Raw genomic sequence first — 15,933 nt, forward strand, 5'->3', positions numbered from 1 at the left:
CATAGGTGACAGCATCACGGATCACATGTTCCAAGAACACCTTCAGCACACCTCGTGATTTCTCGTAGATCAGACCGGAGACACGTTTGACACCGCCACGGCGAGCCAGACGACTGCTTTTGCCTGCTCACCACGGCGTCTGAAGCGAAAATGAGTTGAGGCTAGACAGCAGCGCTCTTTTATATCTTTTCAGGTGAAAGCAGAATGATGTGCAACCAAGTGGTACTCGATCTAGGCGAGTAAGAGAGGTGCCACAGTCGGAAGAAGTGTTAGTTTGTTTACTAAAATTAACCATGCCCATTTTGTTATGGCAAGTTTGCTATAAGAAATGCTCCTCGTGTTAATTAGCGAAATTCATATCAAAGATTGATTAATTGCGTAGAAAATCAGTTTGGCACGGCATTTGTAAGCAGCATACCCAACAAACAATTTTAGCTGCAGATTAGCTTATGCAGCCAAAATTTGCCTTATGCAGCTAATTATTGCCTGTATAAGCTAAGCTGCAGCTAAAATTGTTTGTTGGGTACACCTTCCGGTCGTACGAAACAGGTCTAAAACAGTACAAATCCGCAGATCAAAATTTTTGTTTTGAATTTCTGTATGGCAAAATAGTGAACTTTTCGTGAACATTAACGGCAAAGAACTCACCAACACTGGAAGACCGTGAGTTCCTGCCCACCTGTCATATCCCATCTTGGTACTCGATTATGACGACTGCGTTTGGGAACAACGTTTATTTCATGAAAACAGTGAAAAAATTATCACTATTTATTTTGGATAATGCTTGACATTACAACTTTTTAAATAGTTTCTTGTTGAAAATCATCAATTGGAAGCATTGCGTAGACATATTTCTGATCGGTTGGTGATAAAAATTATTGAAATTGATACAGGGGCAGCTGAGTTATTAATGTTCAAAATCTTTCATAACGTAGTCCTACGTCAAAATGTCTCGTGATCTGTGGAGAAATCATAATCTCCCATACTGAAGACACGTTGAAAGTTTGATCAAAATTGGAGCGGGTCGTGCCAAATCGTTTGCTCATTAGACAGATAATTGCTGGATCGTTCTATGCCAAAAAAAAAAGAAACCTACAACCTTAGATTTTTTTTGCCGAGATGGGCACCACCGAGCAGCTCGGCATTTTATTTAACTGGATCTCAGTGAATAATTTGCCGAGATTCAGCAAAATTTATGTTTTTTAGCTGAGATCTCGGCAAAATTCCCGTTTGTTAGCTGAATCTCGGCAAGTTTTCCACTGAGATCCAGCAAAATAAAATGCCGAGTTGCTCGGTGGTGCCCATCTCGGCAAACAAAATCTAAGTGTCTACCTTGCTGACAAGATTTTATTGGCAAATGTGAATTCAACTGACATCAATTCTGTGTGTCTTTCGAAGGGTTTCCTTCAATCAAAAGTTTAGCGAAATTTAAATGCCCGTATTTGATTGCAAAAAGGCATGCTCTTATACTGTATTTGCGCTGAATGTCCAGTGTAGTCGCATCGGATGTGATGAGGAGCTTGACGACATCAACATGACCATTTGCTGCCGCTATGTCAAGAAGTGACACACCAAGCTTGCCCTGGATGTTTACTAAAGCTCCTTGTTCTATCAAATACTTTACAACATCACCATGACCATTTTGAGCCGCAATGTCAAGGGGTGACACACCAAGCTTGTCCTGGATGTTTACTAAAGCTCCTTGTTCTATCAAATACTTTGCAACATCACCATGACCATTTCGAGCCGCAATGTAAAGTGGTGTGGTACCATCTTTATCCTTCACATTCACCGCAGCACCAGAAGCGATCAATAGTTTGACAATCTCAATTTTACCATTTTCTGCTGCCACGTAAAGTGCTGTGTGTCTTTTCTTTTCCATGATATCCACTCTAGCGCCCGAATCGATCAAGTGTTGTACGACATCCAAATGACCATTTTGAGCTGCCATGTGAAGTGGCGTCCATCCGCTAGGCTCCTGTAAATATACCAGTGCACCCTTATTGATTAAACACTTCACGATGTTGACATGACCTTTAAGGGAAGCAAATTGAAGAGGAGTTAGCCCGGCCTCATTTTTTATTTCGATCATAGCTTCAGACTCAATCAACAGATTGACTATATCAATATGGCCATTTTGGGCTGCTATGTGAAGGGGTGTGTTGTGCTGAATGTTTACTAAAGCTCCATGTTCTATCAAATACTTTGCAACATCAACATGATCAAATAGAGCCGCAATGTAAAGTGATGTGAAGCCATCTTTTGTCCTAATGTTCACTTTGGCACCAACTTTGACCAGTAAGTGGACGATATTAGCATGCCCTTCCTGGACTGCATAGTACAGTGGTGTATATCCTTCTTTGTCCTTTGTATAAATCAAGGCATTAGATTTGATCAGTAGTTCAACGACATCAATGTGACCTGCGGCAGCTGCAATATGAAGTGCTGATAAACCATCGTTGTTTGTTTTATTCACTAGGGCCCTAGATTTGATCAATAATGAGACAACATCACTCCTATTGTTTTTACATGCAATTTGAAGAGGCGTCCACCCATTTGGCTTCTGTATATCTACCATGGCACCTTTACTGATCAATTGCTCAACGATAAGCGTGAAACCGTTTTGAGCTGCAATATAAAGTGGTGTCATACCTTCGTTGTTTTTTATATTTGTATTGGAATCATGGTCGCTTAACAGTTCAACGAGTTCAGGATAGCCATACATAGCTGCAATGAAAAGCGATGTGTTGTCATTTGGTCCTTGAACGTCTACCAACGCACCATGATTGATCAGTAGTTTAGCGACCAAGGCATGATCTTTGACTACAGCCAGGTGAAGCGGTGTAGCTCCAGCCTTATTTTGGATGTTCACCACTGGCCGCTGATGTTCTACCATCACTTTGGCAACCTCGAAATGGCCATTGAATGCTGCAATGTGAAGTGGTGTTGTTCCATTTTTAGTTCTAACATCTACCATTGCATTATAATCTAGCAATAACTGGGCAAGTTTAGCGTGGTTATTCTGAACTGCAAAGTAAAGCGGAGTCCATTCATTTTTATCCCTGATGTCTAATGCAGCCCCGTTATTAATCAACAGTTCCGTGACTTTCAAATGCCCTTTATCAGCTGCGATGTGAAGAGGTGTTTGGCCATCATCGTTCTTGATATTGATCGTTAATGGTGCGCATTCTATCAATAGAAATGCAACATTCGTGTGTCCATTTATTGCTGCCACATGCAGAGGTATGTTTCCGTCATCGTTTTTGATATCAACTTTGGCATTAGATTCAATCATTAGCTTGACTATATCAAGAAAACCATATTGAGCTACCATGTGAAGTGTTGTCCACTTGTTTGCCTTTTGGGCGTCAACTGAAGCCTTTCTACCGATTAAAAGCTTTGCAACATCAGCATGATCGTTTTGAGCTGCCATATGTAGTGACGTAATTCCGTTGTCTGTCTTACCATCCACCTGGGCATTATGGTCGCTCAATAGCTGAACGATATGAATGTGACCATTTTGAGCTGCAAAGTGAATTGGCGTCCATTCATTTTGATCCTGCGTGTCGACTGAGGCACCTTCAGTGATAAACAATGCAACAATATCGGCATAACCTAATGAAGCTGCCATGTGAATGGGCGCACTTCCTATTTGTCCCTGGATGTTGACCAAAGCGCCCTTCTCAATGAGTAATTTGACAACATCAGTATGGCCGTTTTGAGTTGCCAAGTAAAGAGGCGTCAATCCATCTGACTGTTGAATGTCTATCAAAGCACCACCACCAATCAATAATTGGCAGACCGGCACATGACCATTGAAAGATGCAATATGAAGTGGTGCCCATTTGTCTTGCTTCTCGGTTTTGTCGAATGTATCGCCTATAATTGTTACATGATGAAGACTCAACTGATTTACTGCAACACATTTGTCGATCAGGAGCTCTGCAATATCGCCATAACCCCATTCGGAAGCTATAAACAATAGTGACTTACCATTTTCATTCACGTAGTCAACTTCAGAGCCACATTCTGTGATTAAAAATTTGCATATTTCAGTGCAATTATTTTCTACACCAACATGCAGCATGGACCCCATTTTGTTATGCTTCAAGCTTTTCAGATCATGATCTTTCGACAAAAGTTTCACCAGATTTATGCAGTTTGCCTCACAAGCATATAAGGCCATAACGTTATCTGTAGGAGCCTCATTTTCCCCATTTTGGTGTGTGTTCAATATCATGAAATGGTCGGATTCTTCTGTTGCCTGCCATTTTTCCACCATTGTGAAGAAAAATTTCCTGATGCCAGGATTTTGCTCAAAAACCGCATGCAACTTGGATGAAAATTTCACAACACGCTCAATCAGTAGTTTGGCTACAAAGTATTCTGCAAACGACAAGTGGGTAAACTGAATCTTGCCTTCAACATATTCAACGAGCAGGGACTTGTCAGATCCTTTATTGATTCGTGTTTTAAACGTTTGGTAAGTGTCGGCTAAGATTTTGGGATATTCCTGTATATCCACAATTTCAAGCTGCATCACTGCCAATGATTGATGTTCCAATATAAATGTATCGTACCAGGAATCGTATTCATCATCACTATAATCGTCATTAATTGTAATATTGAGCTTTTTGCTCATTTTAGCATAAAAGCATTTTCTAACAAACTTTTCAAATAAATCTACAATGTCAAGTGTTTTTGGAGGCAACAGACTACCATCTTCATCACAATCAGGTTTCATTATCAATTGCTCTGAATACACTTCACCTAATATCCTAATAATGAGAGGTGAACCGGTAGAATCGCACTGAGAGCGATTAATGTCCTCATAGTGTTTTAGGAATGAAGTTACCAACGAGTTGCATTTGGTTGCTTCATTAGCATCAACGTTCCTAAATTTCAGAAAGAGCTCAACCTGATCTACAAACCCAAGCGGAACTATTCTCATTGACTTAACGGCAAAGCTTTTTTCAAGCGATTCTTTCACATGTCTTCTACCACTGATTACTATTTGAACACATTTTACAGACATCAGTTGCTTCATAACCTGAATCATTTGCTCGGCTTGTTTGGGATGAACCTCGTCGAATCCATCACAAAATATCACAATTCGATCACTGTTCATTCCGCCATCTCCATCGGTGGCAGCCACTTTGATAATGTTACGATTACTTTCCGAAATTGCATCCCGCAATACATTTAGAGCTTTATCCAAATCAGATATGCCTTTGACTTCTTTCAAATACTTTTGCACACTGTTGAGGTATATTAGAAATACGTGACAATTATCTTCCTGCTGAACTTGAAACGAAATGAACTGCAGTAGGGTTGTCTTTCCCATGCCCGGCTCAGCGATAAAAATCAAACATTGCTGTTTCGAAAATTTGTTCATCATTTGATTGGCAAATTCTCGATCGGTTATCTTAACCTGCGCTTCTTTTAGTAACGGCTGTTTGTCTATTTTGAAATTGGTGGTTCCACCTGATTCTTCAGGTTCACTATCTATCCCGTTCTGTTCGGTGTAAACGATTTGACGGTTTACGTAGCGCCTTTCAAATTCTTCCCAACGCTGACCAGATTGATTTCTTATTTGCTGTATTAGCTCGTTTTTAATTTTTTCAAAAAAACTTTCTCCATCGTCTACTTTGAAATACTTTTTCATTTGTTTCTGGTTCTCACCAGTGGTTCTGTTAAAATCACATAAGTCATTAAATTTCGTTGCCAAAAGGGACACCTGTGTTTCAGTCAGTCTGCCAAAGTCGTCTGGTCGTATCCAAGTTTTTATCCAAACTCGAATATCTCGTTCGATGATGCTCCGAAGATTATCCGGTTGCCCGACAGATAGCACCAAATTGTGTATGAAATCCTCAACTTGAGTTCTTTCTACGCATAAAGGCAATTTTTTGATCCTTGATTGACCGGTTAGGACCTTCGTGATGTCTTTGCTGATATTATGTCGTTCCTTTCCGATGATCTGCTTCGCCTGCAGTGAATCGTACAAGCATCTAGTGTTTGAATCCGGGTCATTCGCTGCGAACTTTTCATGGAACTTCAGAACTCCTTTCCGTATAGACAACACATTTGCAAGAGGTGATTTGTAATGATTTAAAATTGAATCTGCGTGTCCACCGTTGAAAAGTTCTATAATTGCTTTTATCAGGGTCTCAAAATCCTGATTGATGTAATCGTGCAGTTTATTGACAATGTTGTTGGTTGACTTAAGCTGGAAGTGTTTAGCTTCATAATTCGACATGCGTAGCATTTGATGTGCCTCGCAATATAGAAAATTATCTTGTATTGCTTTGTTCAATGTCCGGTTGGTGAAAATATAGCACTTTTTTGAACCACTGAAACGGTTTTGAATTTCTAAGTATGATCTCAAATACTTGAACAGAGAAAAATCCGATTTTTCTCGCTCGTTATTGTTCTCCGGAAATAACGTTGCCCAATCGATGGATTTCGGTGGCCCGTTTACCGTATCAGCATGTTTCGTTTGTATCAGTATCCATTCCTTTTTGTTTTCGTCGTACAATGCTACATCGTCGAACTTTCCGGCATCAGACATTTCGTAGGCCAACTTGAAATCATTCTTTGCTCGGGTCGCACGCTCAAGCATCAAAAGGGCCACATCTCGTTGGTATTCCTCTCCATGGGCACCGGATCCTATGTTACTCATGTAGTAGTCCACATTGCGATTTGTTGAGCTTTGTGGGTCCATATTGGTCTGAAATTGTTCAGAAATGGAAGAGTAAATTGTTATGTGCACTGAAACAAATTGGCATGTAAGGTTTATTGAATCCATCTTATAACACAGCAACACAGACAAACAGACATAACTCTTAGAAGGAAATTCTTCTAAAACATCGTCAAGCGTATTTTACATGCACACCAGCACCATAGAGGTACCTCTAAGACAAGAAGGCCCGGAAGAAACATGCTCAACTTTTTGGCTCAGTTCTGGTACTCTCTTCGGTCCCAAGCTAATCGATGCATCCCTCGAAGTATAGGAAAATCCATGAACCTCTCATTTCATCTGTCAAATTTTCATAGTAAATCAAAACAAACATAGTGTAGCACTAGAATTTCGACCAGAATGGGGTACGTTAATCGATTTGCTTCGGACCAATAAGCTAGTCAAGTAGTGAGTCAATTTAAAATCGTTAGTTTCCACCGGTTGCTAGCACCCTCTATCATGCATATTAGACTGCCAATGAATGTATGGGAAAAATTTGACCACCAAATTTCGCTAACAAACCATATACAAAATGTTTATTGCCTCGAAAAATGACCCTTTGCAAAATGTGAGCTCAATCGGACATGATTTACGGGTGGCGCAAACGCGTCGACAGTTTTAGAAGCCGACTCATCAATCTTCTATATTCCATATAGAACTCATGAAAAAAATCTAAGTCCCAGAAAGTCGATTTAAAAAAAAAATCGAGATACCTAACACCAAATATCGACGTCTCATGCATTTTTAAGACATTTGGCATCAACAATTTTTTTTTGATTTCCGAAATTTCATGTACGGGGGGGGGGGGGCCTTGGGAGATTTTCGAGAGTGAAAAAAGTCAAACTTTGACGCGTTTGCGCCACCCCTAAATCACAAACGAAGTGACAGACGGAGCGGCTCGAAATTTGATTTGACGCACTTACATTTGCAGTTTTCGAGTGTACCTCACGGCAACACTATCTACTCATATGTACTAGCTTAAAGTAGGAAGAACCGTATGTTATCTCTTTTTCTCTAACGAAAATTTAAAGGGAGAGCCTGTTGTCAAACAGCATGTCATTATGACGTTTAGTTGTTATCTGCTTTTCTTTTGTATAACAAAAGATCATATGCCAAAATGATTAGGGGTGAACACATCGGGTTAACATTTGCTTGTATATTTGCTTTGTTGAGCTGTCAATGACTCGCGCTTGTTGCCATTGTTGCTACAGATTTCTTCAGTCCGTGCTTCTAACCAAAGTCAGAGTCAACCGCGACCGAGAAGACATCGACAGAACTCCTCCGTAGCGGAACTGTTGACGGTTTTCGGGGAGTCGGAGGATGGTGATAGGAAGGAGGACCTACTGCATTTGCAGGCATTGCTTGGAGTTTGTCGCGAGGCGGTGGATGGAATTCGATGCCGCTTTGTGCTTAGAATTTATAATTCGGCGGTGAAGTTCAGTGGGAAGGTGGTTAGTTTAGTTTAGCCATAACATTTGATAACGGCATAAAAGCATTTGTAAACAAACTTTCTAAGGCCCTTTACACGCGAACCAAAGTACGCCCACGCAAACCAACATCATCGGATAGGGGCAACTATCACTTTTCCGAAAGTGTTGGTATTCGCGTGTAAAGGGCCTTAGGCCGTTCGCAATGCAGAGTTTCAAAATTGTTTTAAACTTCTCGACAATTCTATAATTTGAAACTGTCAAAAATAAAACTGCAACACGATCAGCGCAACGCACAGTTCTAAAAGATGTTTGTAATCATCATGTTCCATAAACTTTACTATTCTCTATGAAGTTCTCCGTTTTTTTTGTGAAGCTCTTCGAAACATCTTTAAATACATACAAAGAAATTTGAAACAGAGTTCCATTCGTGTTTCAAACTCGCTCAGAAATAAAACAGAATACTCGAGCAGTTGCAAATCTGGTGCAAAATAGTGCTCGAATAATGAAGCTGCAACTCAGCATTGCGAGAGGTGCGTTTCTGTTCTAGTTTAAAATTGAAACAGTCCTTATAAAATACAACAGCATTGCGAACGGCCTTAGAAAGTTTATTTACAAATGCTTTTGTGCCGTTATCAAATTGATTTTGGATTCTGGATTCTGTATAATAAATTTTACTTTTTCAGGATAAACGACACATATTAGTGCAATGCGCTTGCTTGCTGGAAGATTGCACATACGAAGAAGCAAACGGATCAGCAAAAGTTGATTTTGTCTGGATTGGACGTGATCTGCTCCACCACAATTCGATTGTTGCGGCATTGGTCCGAGTCTGACGAGTTGGCGATCCGAGCGAAAGCAGTAGGGATCTACAACGATGTGTTCGATAACTCAACGGCGCTGCTGTATCGACTGTTCACTGTGTATCAGAAGCGGCCAGCGAAATTTTTCGCATCAGTGATATATAGAGAAGTTTAGCGAGATGGAAATGGCAGAATTATTCCACAAGAGTTTGTCTTATTTGAAAATAATTCTTAGCTTGGGTGAGGCTTCCAAGCAGTACATACAATTAGTGGAGATTCTTAAAAGGGTTAACTACCCCCTTTCCGGCCAATTAAGCACAACGCGCACTTAGTCTTTCTTAATCTAGCACAGTTTAGCATCAAACGAAATGTTATTATTACTGATGGCTTCAAAATTTATTTACCTTTCTGTACGTACCGTAAGATTTAATAAAGAGAAACCAATCGTTGAGATATTGTCAAAAGTCTAACACTGATTCTTGATGCCAAACTCGGCCTACGGATTCTAAATTCGGCCTAACGCATTGAATCGCCAATGAATTCACTTCGGCCTTTCGGATGAAGATAAAAATTGATTGAGCGCTTCTTTTGTTTTTGTGAATTATGGGTGCAAAGCTTTATATAACGCATTCTCATTGACTTCGTTCGACAGCTAATTGACTAAAGTATCGTACCAAACCCATAATTGACTTCTTAACTCTGAAATCGTGGATTTATTTGATGTTTTCTGCTCGATAGGCCCAAAATGGGCGATTAGACCGAAGTAGTTCTCTACCCTATTTTTGAAAGAATAGAATCTGAGCCAACGGCAAGATCCGTGTGGATTTTGAGTAAGTATCTCAACTTTCAAAACAGCTCTGTTCTGGATATGAAAACGCTGAAATCCCTATCAGAGAAATTGAAAATCCTCAGTGGGAAATCCCGTCCGGATCATATTTTGGTAGAAATCGTTATATTCATCACACTTCAACTGTGGATACATTTGGATCAAATTAAGCAGGATGCTTCGGAGGTAACCGAGCCGATCATTGAATTGTGCAAATCGGTGGTCAAATTCAGTAAATACTGCCCCAGGAATCAAACCCAGATTTGCTCCCGCTGTGGAAGCTCCAGTTGGAATTTTGTGGATTACATTTCAACGATAGTTATAAACTTGGCGATGACCATGTCCAAGGCCGGCAGGAAATCAGCCCAGAACTGGTCGGATTGGTCAATGGATTTCTGAGGTATAAAATGCTTACTCTGGACGATTTGGTATGCGAAAAGAAGCCATCGCTGCTGGACTCCGGGTTGCGATTTTTGGTCAATTGGATACAGGTTGCTGTGCAGCTACTCCCCGGAAGAGAAATGCTGGACCTTGCTCGGTTGGTCGTCGACTTCAAGTACAAATACGGATTCGATTTTCTAACGGATAGTTATTTGATAAGACTCGTGGAGAACTGCCTTAAGGATGCCGAAGTCTGCTCGGCTGCAATTGATATTAAATTCGTAAAACTATTGGCAGCGCTTCGAGATGTTGCTGACGACTCCAAAGACGTGGACGAAACAATTTATGCGATTGTGAACTTTCAACTAAGCACCAATACCGAACCAATTCGTTGAATATTACAACATATAAGTTGCACATAACATATACACACTAATCCAGTCAGTAATGTTTTTACTAGGTTTTTTAATTAATTATATGATTTGAGTAGTAGCTATACTGAAGATCCGAGAGATGTCGCCGCTTCAGTGGTAGGAAAATCATTTTGGCAGTATGGAGAATATCAGAAAATCCACGATTTGTGACTAAACATGCTTTCATAGAAGGAAACAAATAAACGAGTGTTTACCTTATCACCATAGTAATGTACTCGTGCAATTTTTGTGCATCTAAAACTGCCCATAAAGACGATAATGAATAAAAACTGAAAATTTTCATGCATTTCCAAATGGTTACCTACCATTCTCATACATTCGAAATTGACTGGCCCTCTGGATGTGGATGATGTCAAAAACAACATCACATGATTAATTGCGGACTGTTCGATAAAAGTTTAAAACTCTGCAGAAAATTCAAAAATATGAAACTTATTCCGAACTTGTACAGATATAATAGTTCTGTTAATCTCATTTCTTTTTTTTTTCTTTCTTCCTTTGGTTTGTTTTCGGTCGATCTGGTTTTCCGTGCTGAGCACCAATGCTACCGACGCCAGCGAGCTAGCTCTCATACCTGGATCCTACCTATTTATTACCTATTACCTATTATTACCTACATCATTTTAACATAGAAATCTTGAACCACCATGTAACCGATTTGAGAGATAAATTTGATAAAGTAGGAAAAACGCAGTTTACAGATGTGATAGTCCACAAATTTGACGACATAAACCTCTCACTAGGAACTATTTTACAAACCAAGAGACAGAAACGTTGGGACGCAGTAGGAAAAGTTTGGAAATGTATTGCCGGATCCCCCGACGCAGATGATTTAAAGTTAATCAATTCAACCATTAACAATCTCGTAGCAAATAACAATATACAAGTAAAGATTAACCGAGAAATGGCATTACAGTTTAAAGAGACAGTATTTAAAACAAAAGATGCTATTCAACTGTTCAATTCAAAAACTTCGGAACTATATTCCATAAATATTCTTTTCAACCTTAAGGAATTAAATGATAAAATAAACAACATTATTGATACTATAGCCTTAGCAAAAGTAGGATTATTAAATGAAAAAATTCTATCAAAAAAGGAAATTGAACTGTTTAGGAGAGATTTAGAAGAGAAAATATTACAGTTCACTCAAATTCCGAAGTCGTAACCTATGCCAAGACAGCAATCGCCACCAACCGCAAGAAGATCGTATTATTCATCAAGATGCAGAAGTTAGACCCCAGAATTTTTCGTAGAATCTATGTTTTCCCAACATTCCACAACCAACAACAAATCTACACCACAGAGAGATCTTTCATGATCCATCCGACACAGAAATTTATCGTCAAGAACCTAGAACCCATCATTTATCGAATTGAGGACATTGAAGTAACCGAGTCTACATGCATACCAAACCTAATAGATGCGAAACCAGCCATTTGCAATTATTCATCAAATCCCATACAGCAGGAGATTGTTCCCATCGATAAGTATTATTTACTGGTGAATTCAATTCAATGAGCAATTTCACCCTATCATCAGATTGCAGCACCAATGAAAGAATTCTCACTGGATCATATCTGATTCGATACGAGAATTGCACCACACGAATCAACAACATTTCGTATGCCGGCAGAACTCGAACCACGGCTGGAAATCCGGTCCACCTTCATCTGGACGGAATAGCTATTTCCAATGACAGTCATATATTGAACCTTAGTATGGAACATCTCCACAAACTGCAAACAGAAACACGGAAAGATTTGGACTTACTCCGTTTAAAAAGCTACAGTCTGCATTTCCCACACTGGTTCCTTTTTGGAGGGATAACCATCCTCCCCATGATCGGTATCATTATTTTCCTCAGCATTTTCTCCCGCAGAACAACAAATATCAAACTAGAGACGATGCCAAACACCAACGATCATCGTGGAAAATCGGAACCTGGAAAAAACGTCGGAAACCTAAGTACATCGTCATTTGGATATACGATGCCCCTGGAGGTTCATCACTAAGGAGGGGCGAGTTAACGCCGGTGCCAACCGCAATTGGCAAATTCCATCGTCGGTGCTTTCGTCAGCATCTAGGACGGATGCACAGAACGGCAACAGCAGCGAGCTTCATCAGCATTCCGCAATCGGGCGATCGATTGGACTCCGGATTTGCATAGTGGACACTTTTCGCGAGTGCTAGGTTCTCTGTGGGAATTATTGATTGAATAAAGTAGTTTTTAGGTAGCAGCAGTAGTGAGTAGATCTTTTTTTAAAAAGAACCTCCGACGCTCAAAACTTTAGCTCGCGCAATGAGTGAGAAAACAGCGCCCCGTCAATGCGAGCGAGAACGCGAGTTGCCAGATCATTGCACACAAAACCAACTTGAATTAATTCAAAACAAAAATACTAGCGAACCTGGCGGTGAGGGGCGGAAGGTGGACTAGAATTCTATTACAGAGAACCACATTATTTTAATTAATTTCTTCGGAGAAAGTCGTCTGTAACTTCGTTTGTGCCTAAATCATGTCTGATTGAGCTCAAATTTTGCAAAGGGTCATTTTTCGAGGCAATAATCATTTTGTATATGGTTTGTTAGCGAAATTAAAAATTACCATTTTCGTTGGCAGTCTAATGCATATTCTCAAACATTGGTTTGCAACCGGAGCATCCTTCGTTCATACCAAGGGGTTATCAACTCTGCACACTGTGCCGAATTACAGTATGGCACACTATTCGGCACTTTAGGACAAACGTAGACAAGTAGGATACAATCAACATAATATAAAACGGCAGCACTGTCGAGAGTTGACCCCAAGTAACCAAAAGTTCCGCATTCAACGATTAAAATCACTTCCAAGTTCCGTACAGTTCAAATAAATTTCCGACCGTACCTTCAAGTTCCATAAAGTTCAAATAAAGTTCCGGCAGAGCTTTCAAGTTCCATAAAGTTCGAATAAAGTTCCAACAGAACTTTCAAGCCATTTGAAGCAATCCGCACAAGTCTTTATTAGTAACAAAATTTAATGTACGTAATTATGAAATGATCAGTGGCCCGAATAAATCATAATTCTTATATTTATGCAGTGCATCAAGATTCTATCCAAACATAAAAAAAAATAAAAAGTAATTTCCTGGATTCGAACCCGTGTGTTTTCGGCATGCGATCTACGAACGCTAACCACTGCGCCACAAATGTGTTGGAATACCATGCGGGCAAACACCAATTTTAAATTCATCAAGGTGTTGTGCTTCGTATTCAAGTCAGTCAGCTGGACTGAAAACTCCAACAGTAGGCGGGACAACAGCTCACTTTATTATATCTCAGATGACGCAGCGGTTCGTGCTGGAACTCTCACGCAGAAGGACTGGGTTTTAATTCTTCAACCAGCTGCAATTCTCTACTACTAATGCTGATAAATCAATAGACATTAATACCTGCCTTTAGAAATACCTTTCATAAAATTGCGAACTAAATATAGAATTGGTGTAGAGGACAAAAACCTTTTTTAATATTTTCTAAAAGTTCCGTTCAAGTTCCGCCAGAAGCTGCTTAGAATGCTCTTCAATTATGATACCGGAACTTTCGAATTCTTATAACGACTTAAAAATGAGACTGCTTAGAATTCTATAGACCAACACCAACCAAGCTGCTTAAGCCACAAATAGCCTTTTATCAGAACTTTTGGTTACTTGGGTCGTTTTGCCAATCGTTGCTAAGGTTGTCTTCTTTGTTTATACCTTGTACAGACATTGAAAGTACACTGTCGTACTATAGAGGTAACTCTAAGACCAGAAGGTCCCGAAGAAACGTGCTCGACTTTTTGGCTCAGCTCTGGTACTATCTTCGATCCCAAACTAATCGATGCACCCCTCGAAACATAGGAAAATCCTCAACCCCCTCATTTTATCTGTCAAACTTTCATAGCGCATTTAAACAAACATAGTGTACTACTAGAATTTTAACTAGAATGGGGCACGTTAATCGATTTGCTTGGGACCAATAAGCTAGTCAAGTAGTGAGCCAATTCAAAGTAGATTATTGGAGTCATCTTCATCGGAATCAGCGGACGAATATTTCATGTTATTTAATATTCCTGATAAGAAAAGAAAGACAGAGATTCGGATGAGAGGATTTGTAGCGGATGTTGTCGATAACTATTCAAACGAAGAGGTATGGTTCACAAATTGTTTGTAGAAGTTCTATGAACCAATTTGGCTATATTTTTTATTTTTTACAAGATATTTTGCACATGGCTTGATTGATCTGGTGCATTATATGAAGTGAACTACAGGAAGATTTGGAGAGCCTAGAACATCTGATATACATCTTAATGTATCAAAAATGATGTATAGAGGTTTGATGGTTTACATACAACGGACATTGTACCCATCTTGCTTGATCTTCCCTAATAAAATTGTTATGGTTATTTTGCTTAACGATATACGCCTGAGCTTTTCCACAGTTATATCGCTGTGAAGCAACTGTAAACTCTAGAGGGAATTTATGTATATCTGTAATTGTAACCAGTTCGATTTTGTCATATTTAATTATCTTAAAGATAAATCGTCCAGCTCAAACCTTTGTAGGGGTAAGAGGTGGGACCATCATTATCATCATCAACGGCGTGTTCGGGGTATCATCCAAACTATTTGTGGTATAGTTCTATTATTTGGGTAATCGTTCGCTTATGGTAATTTTTATTAGGGTTGCTAGATGTTTAAATCGGATAATTTGTCTGCAGATTTTTCGTCAATGGTATATGTCAACATTAATTAGAGTCGACCTCGCTCCGCTAATATGCGGCTCTTAAACACGTGACACCCGTACCTTGATGGTAGTCCCGAAAAAAAAATTATAATAGAACAACAAATTTGCAATATTTTTTATTGTACATTTGCTGGAACAATAAAATCATTGTACCGAAAAAATACCGATTGCTGCATAAATTTGATCAAAGTATGCCGGACTTCAGGGAAGATATTTATGAAATTCAAGGAAGTTTATCGAACTTCAGGCAAGTTCTACGAACTATAAGGAGGTTTTACAAACTTCGTGAAAGTTTAACAAACTTTAAGGAAATTTTATGAATTATAGAGGAAAGTTCTACGAACTTCCACGAATTTCAAGGAAGTTTTTAGAATTTTAGGGAAGTTATACAAAACTCAGAGAAGTTCTATAAGCTTCGGAGAAGTGAATTGAAATTCGTAGAACTTCCTTCCTTCAGATTGGATTTAGAATCCAATTAATGATTTAAACGTATGTATTGGTTTTGGTGCAGGCATACCAATACATATAGTAAATTAGCGTTTATCTTTATAAAGGGGGGAAGTAT

The 15,933-nt window shown here is 39.4% G+C and overlaps 1 protein-coding gene across 1 annotated transcript in view; it reads right to left on the minus strand.

Annotated features, from left to right (window-relative positions):
- Window positions 1–617: 617 nt before the first annotated feature.
- The window catches only part of LOC135712516 (uncharacterized), a 95,351-nt gene continuing 80,035 nt past the window's right edge, over window positions 618–15,933 (minus strand). The window contains exon 3 of the mRNA XM_065235461.1: window positions 618–6,727. Within this exon, the coding sequence (XP_065091533.1) occupies window positions 1,376–6,721 (5,346 nt within the window). The 5' untranslated portion in view covers window positions 6,722–6,727 and the 3' untranslated portion in view covers window positions 618–1,375. The remainder of the gene's footprint in view (window positions 6,728–15,933) is intronic.

This window comes from Ochlerotatus camptorhynchus, unplaced genomic scaffold, assembly GCF_037179485.1.
Source record: "Ochlerotatus camptorhynchus isolate MF236.1 unplaced genomic scaffold, CSIRO-AGI_Acam_v1.1 ptg000491l, whole genome shotgun sequence".
Classification (NCBI taxonomy): domain Eukaryota; kingdom Metazoa; phylum Arthropoda; class Insecta; order Diptera; family Culicidae; genus Ochlerotatus; species Ochlerotatus camptorhynchus.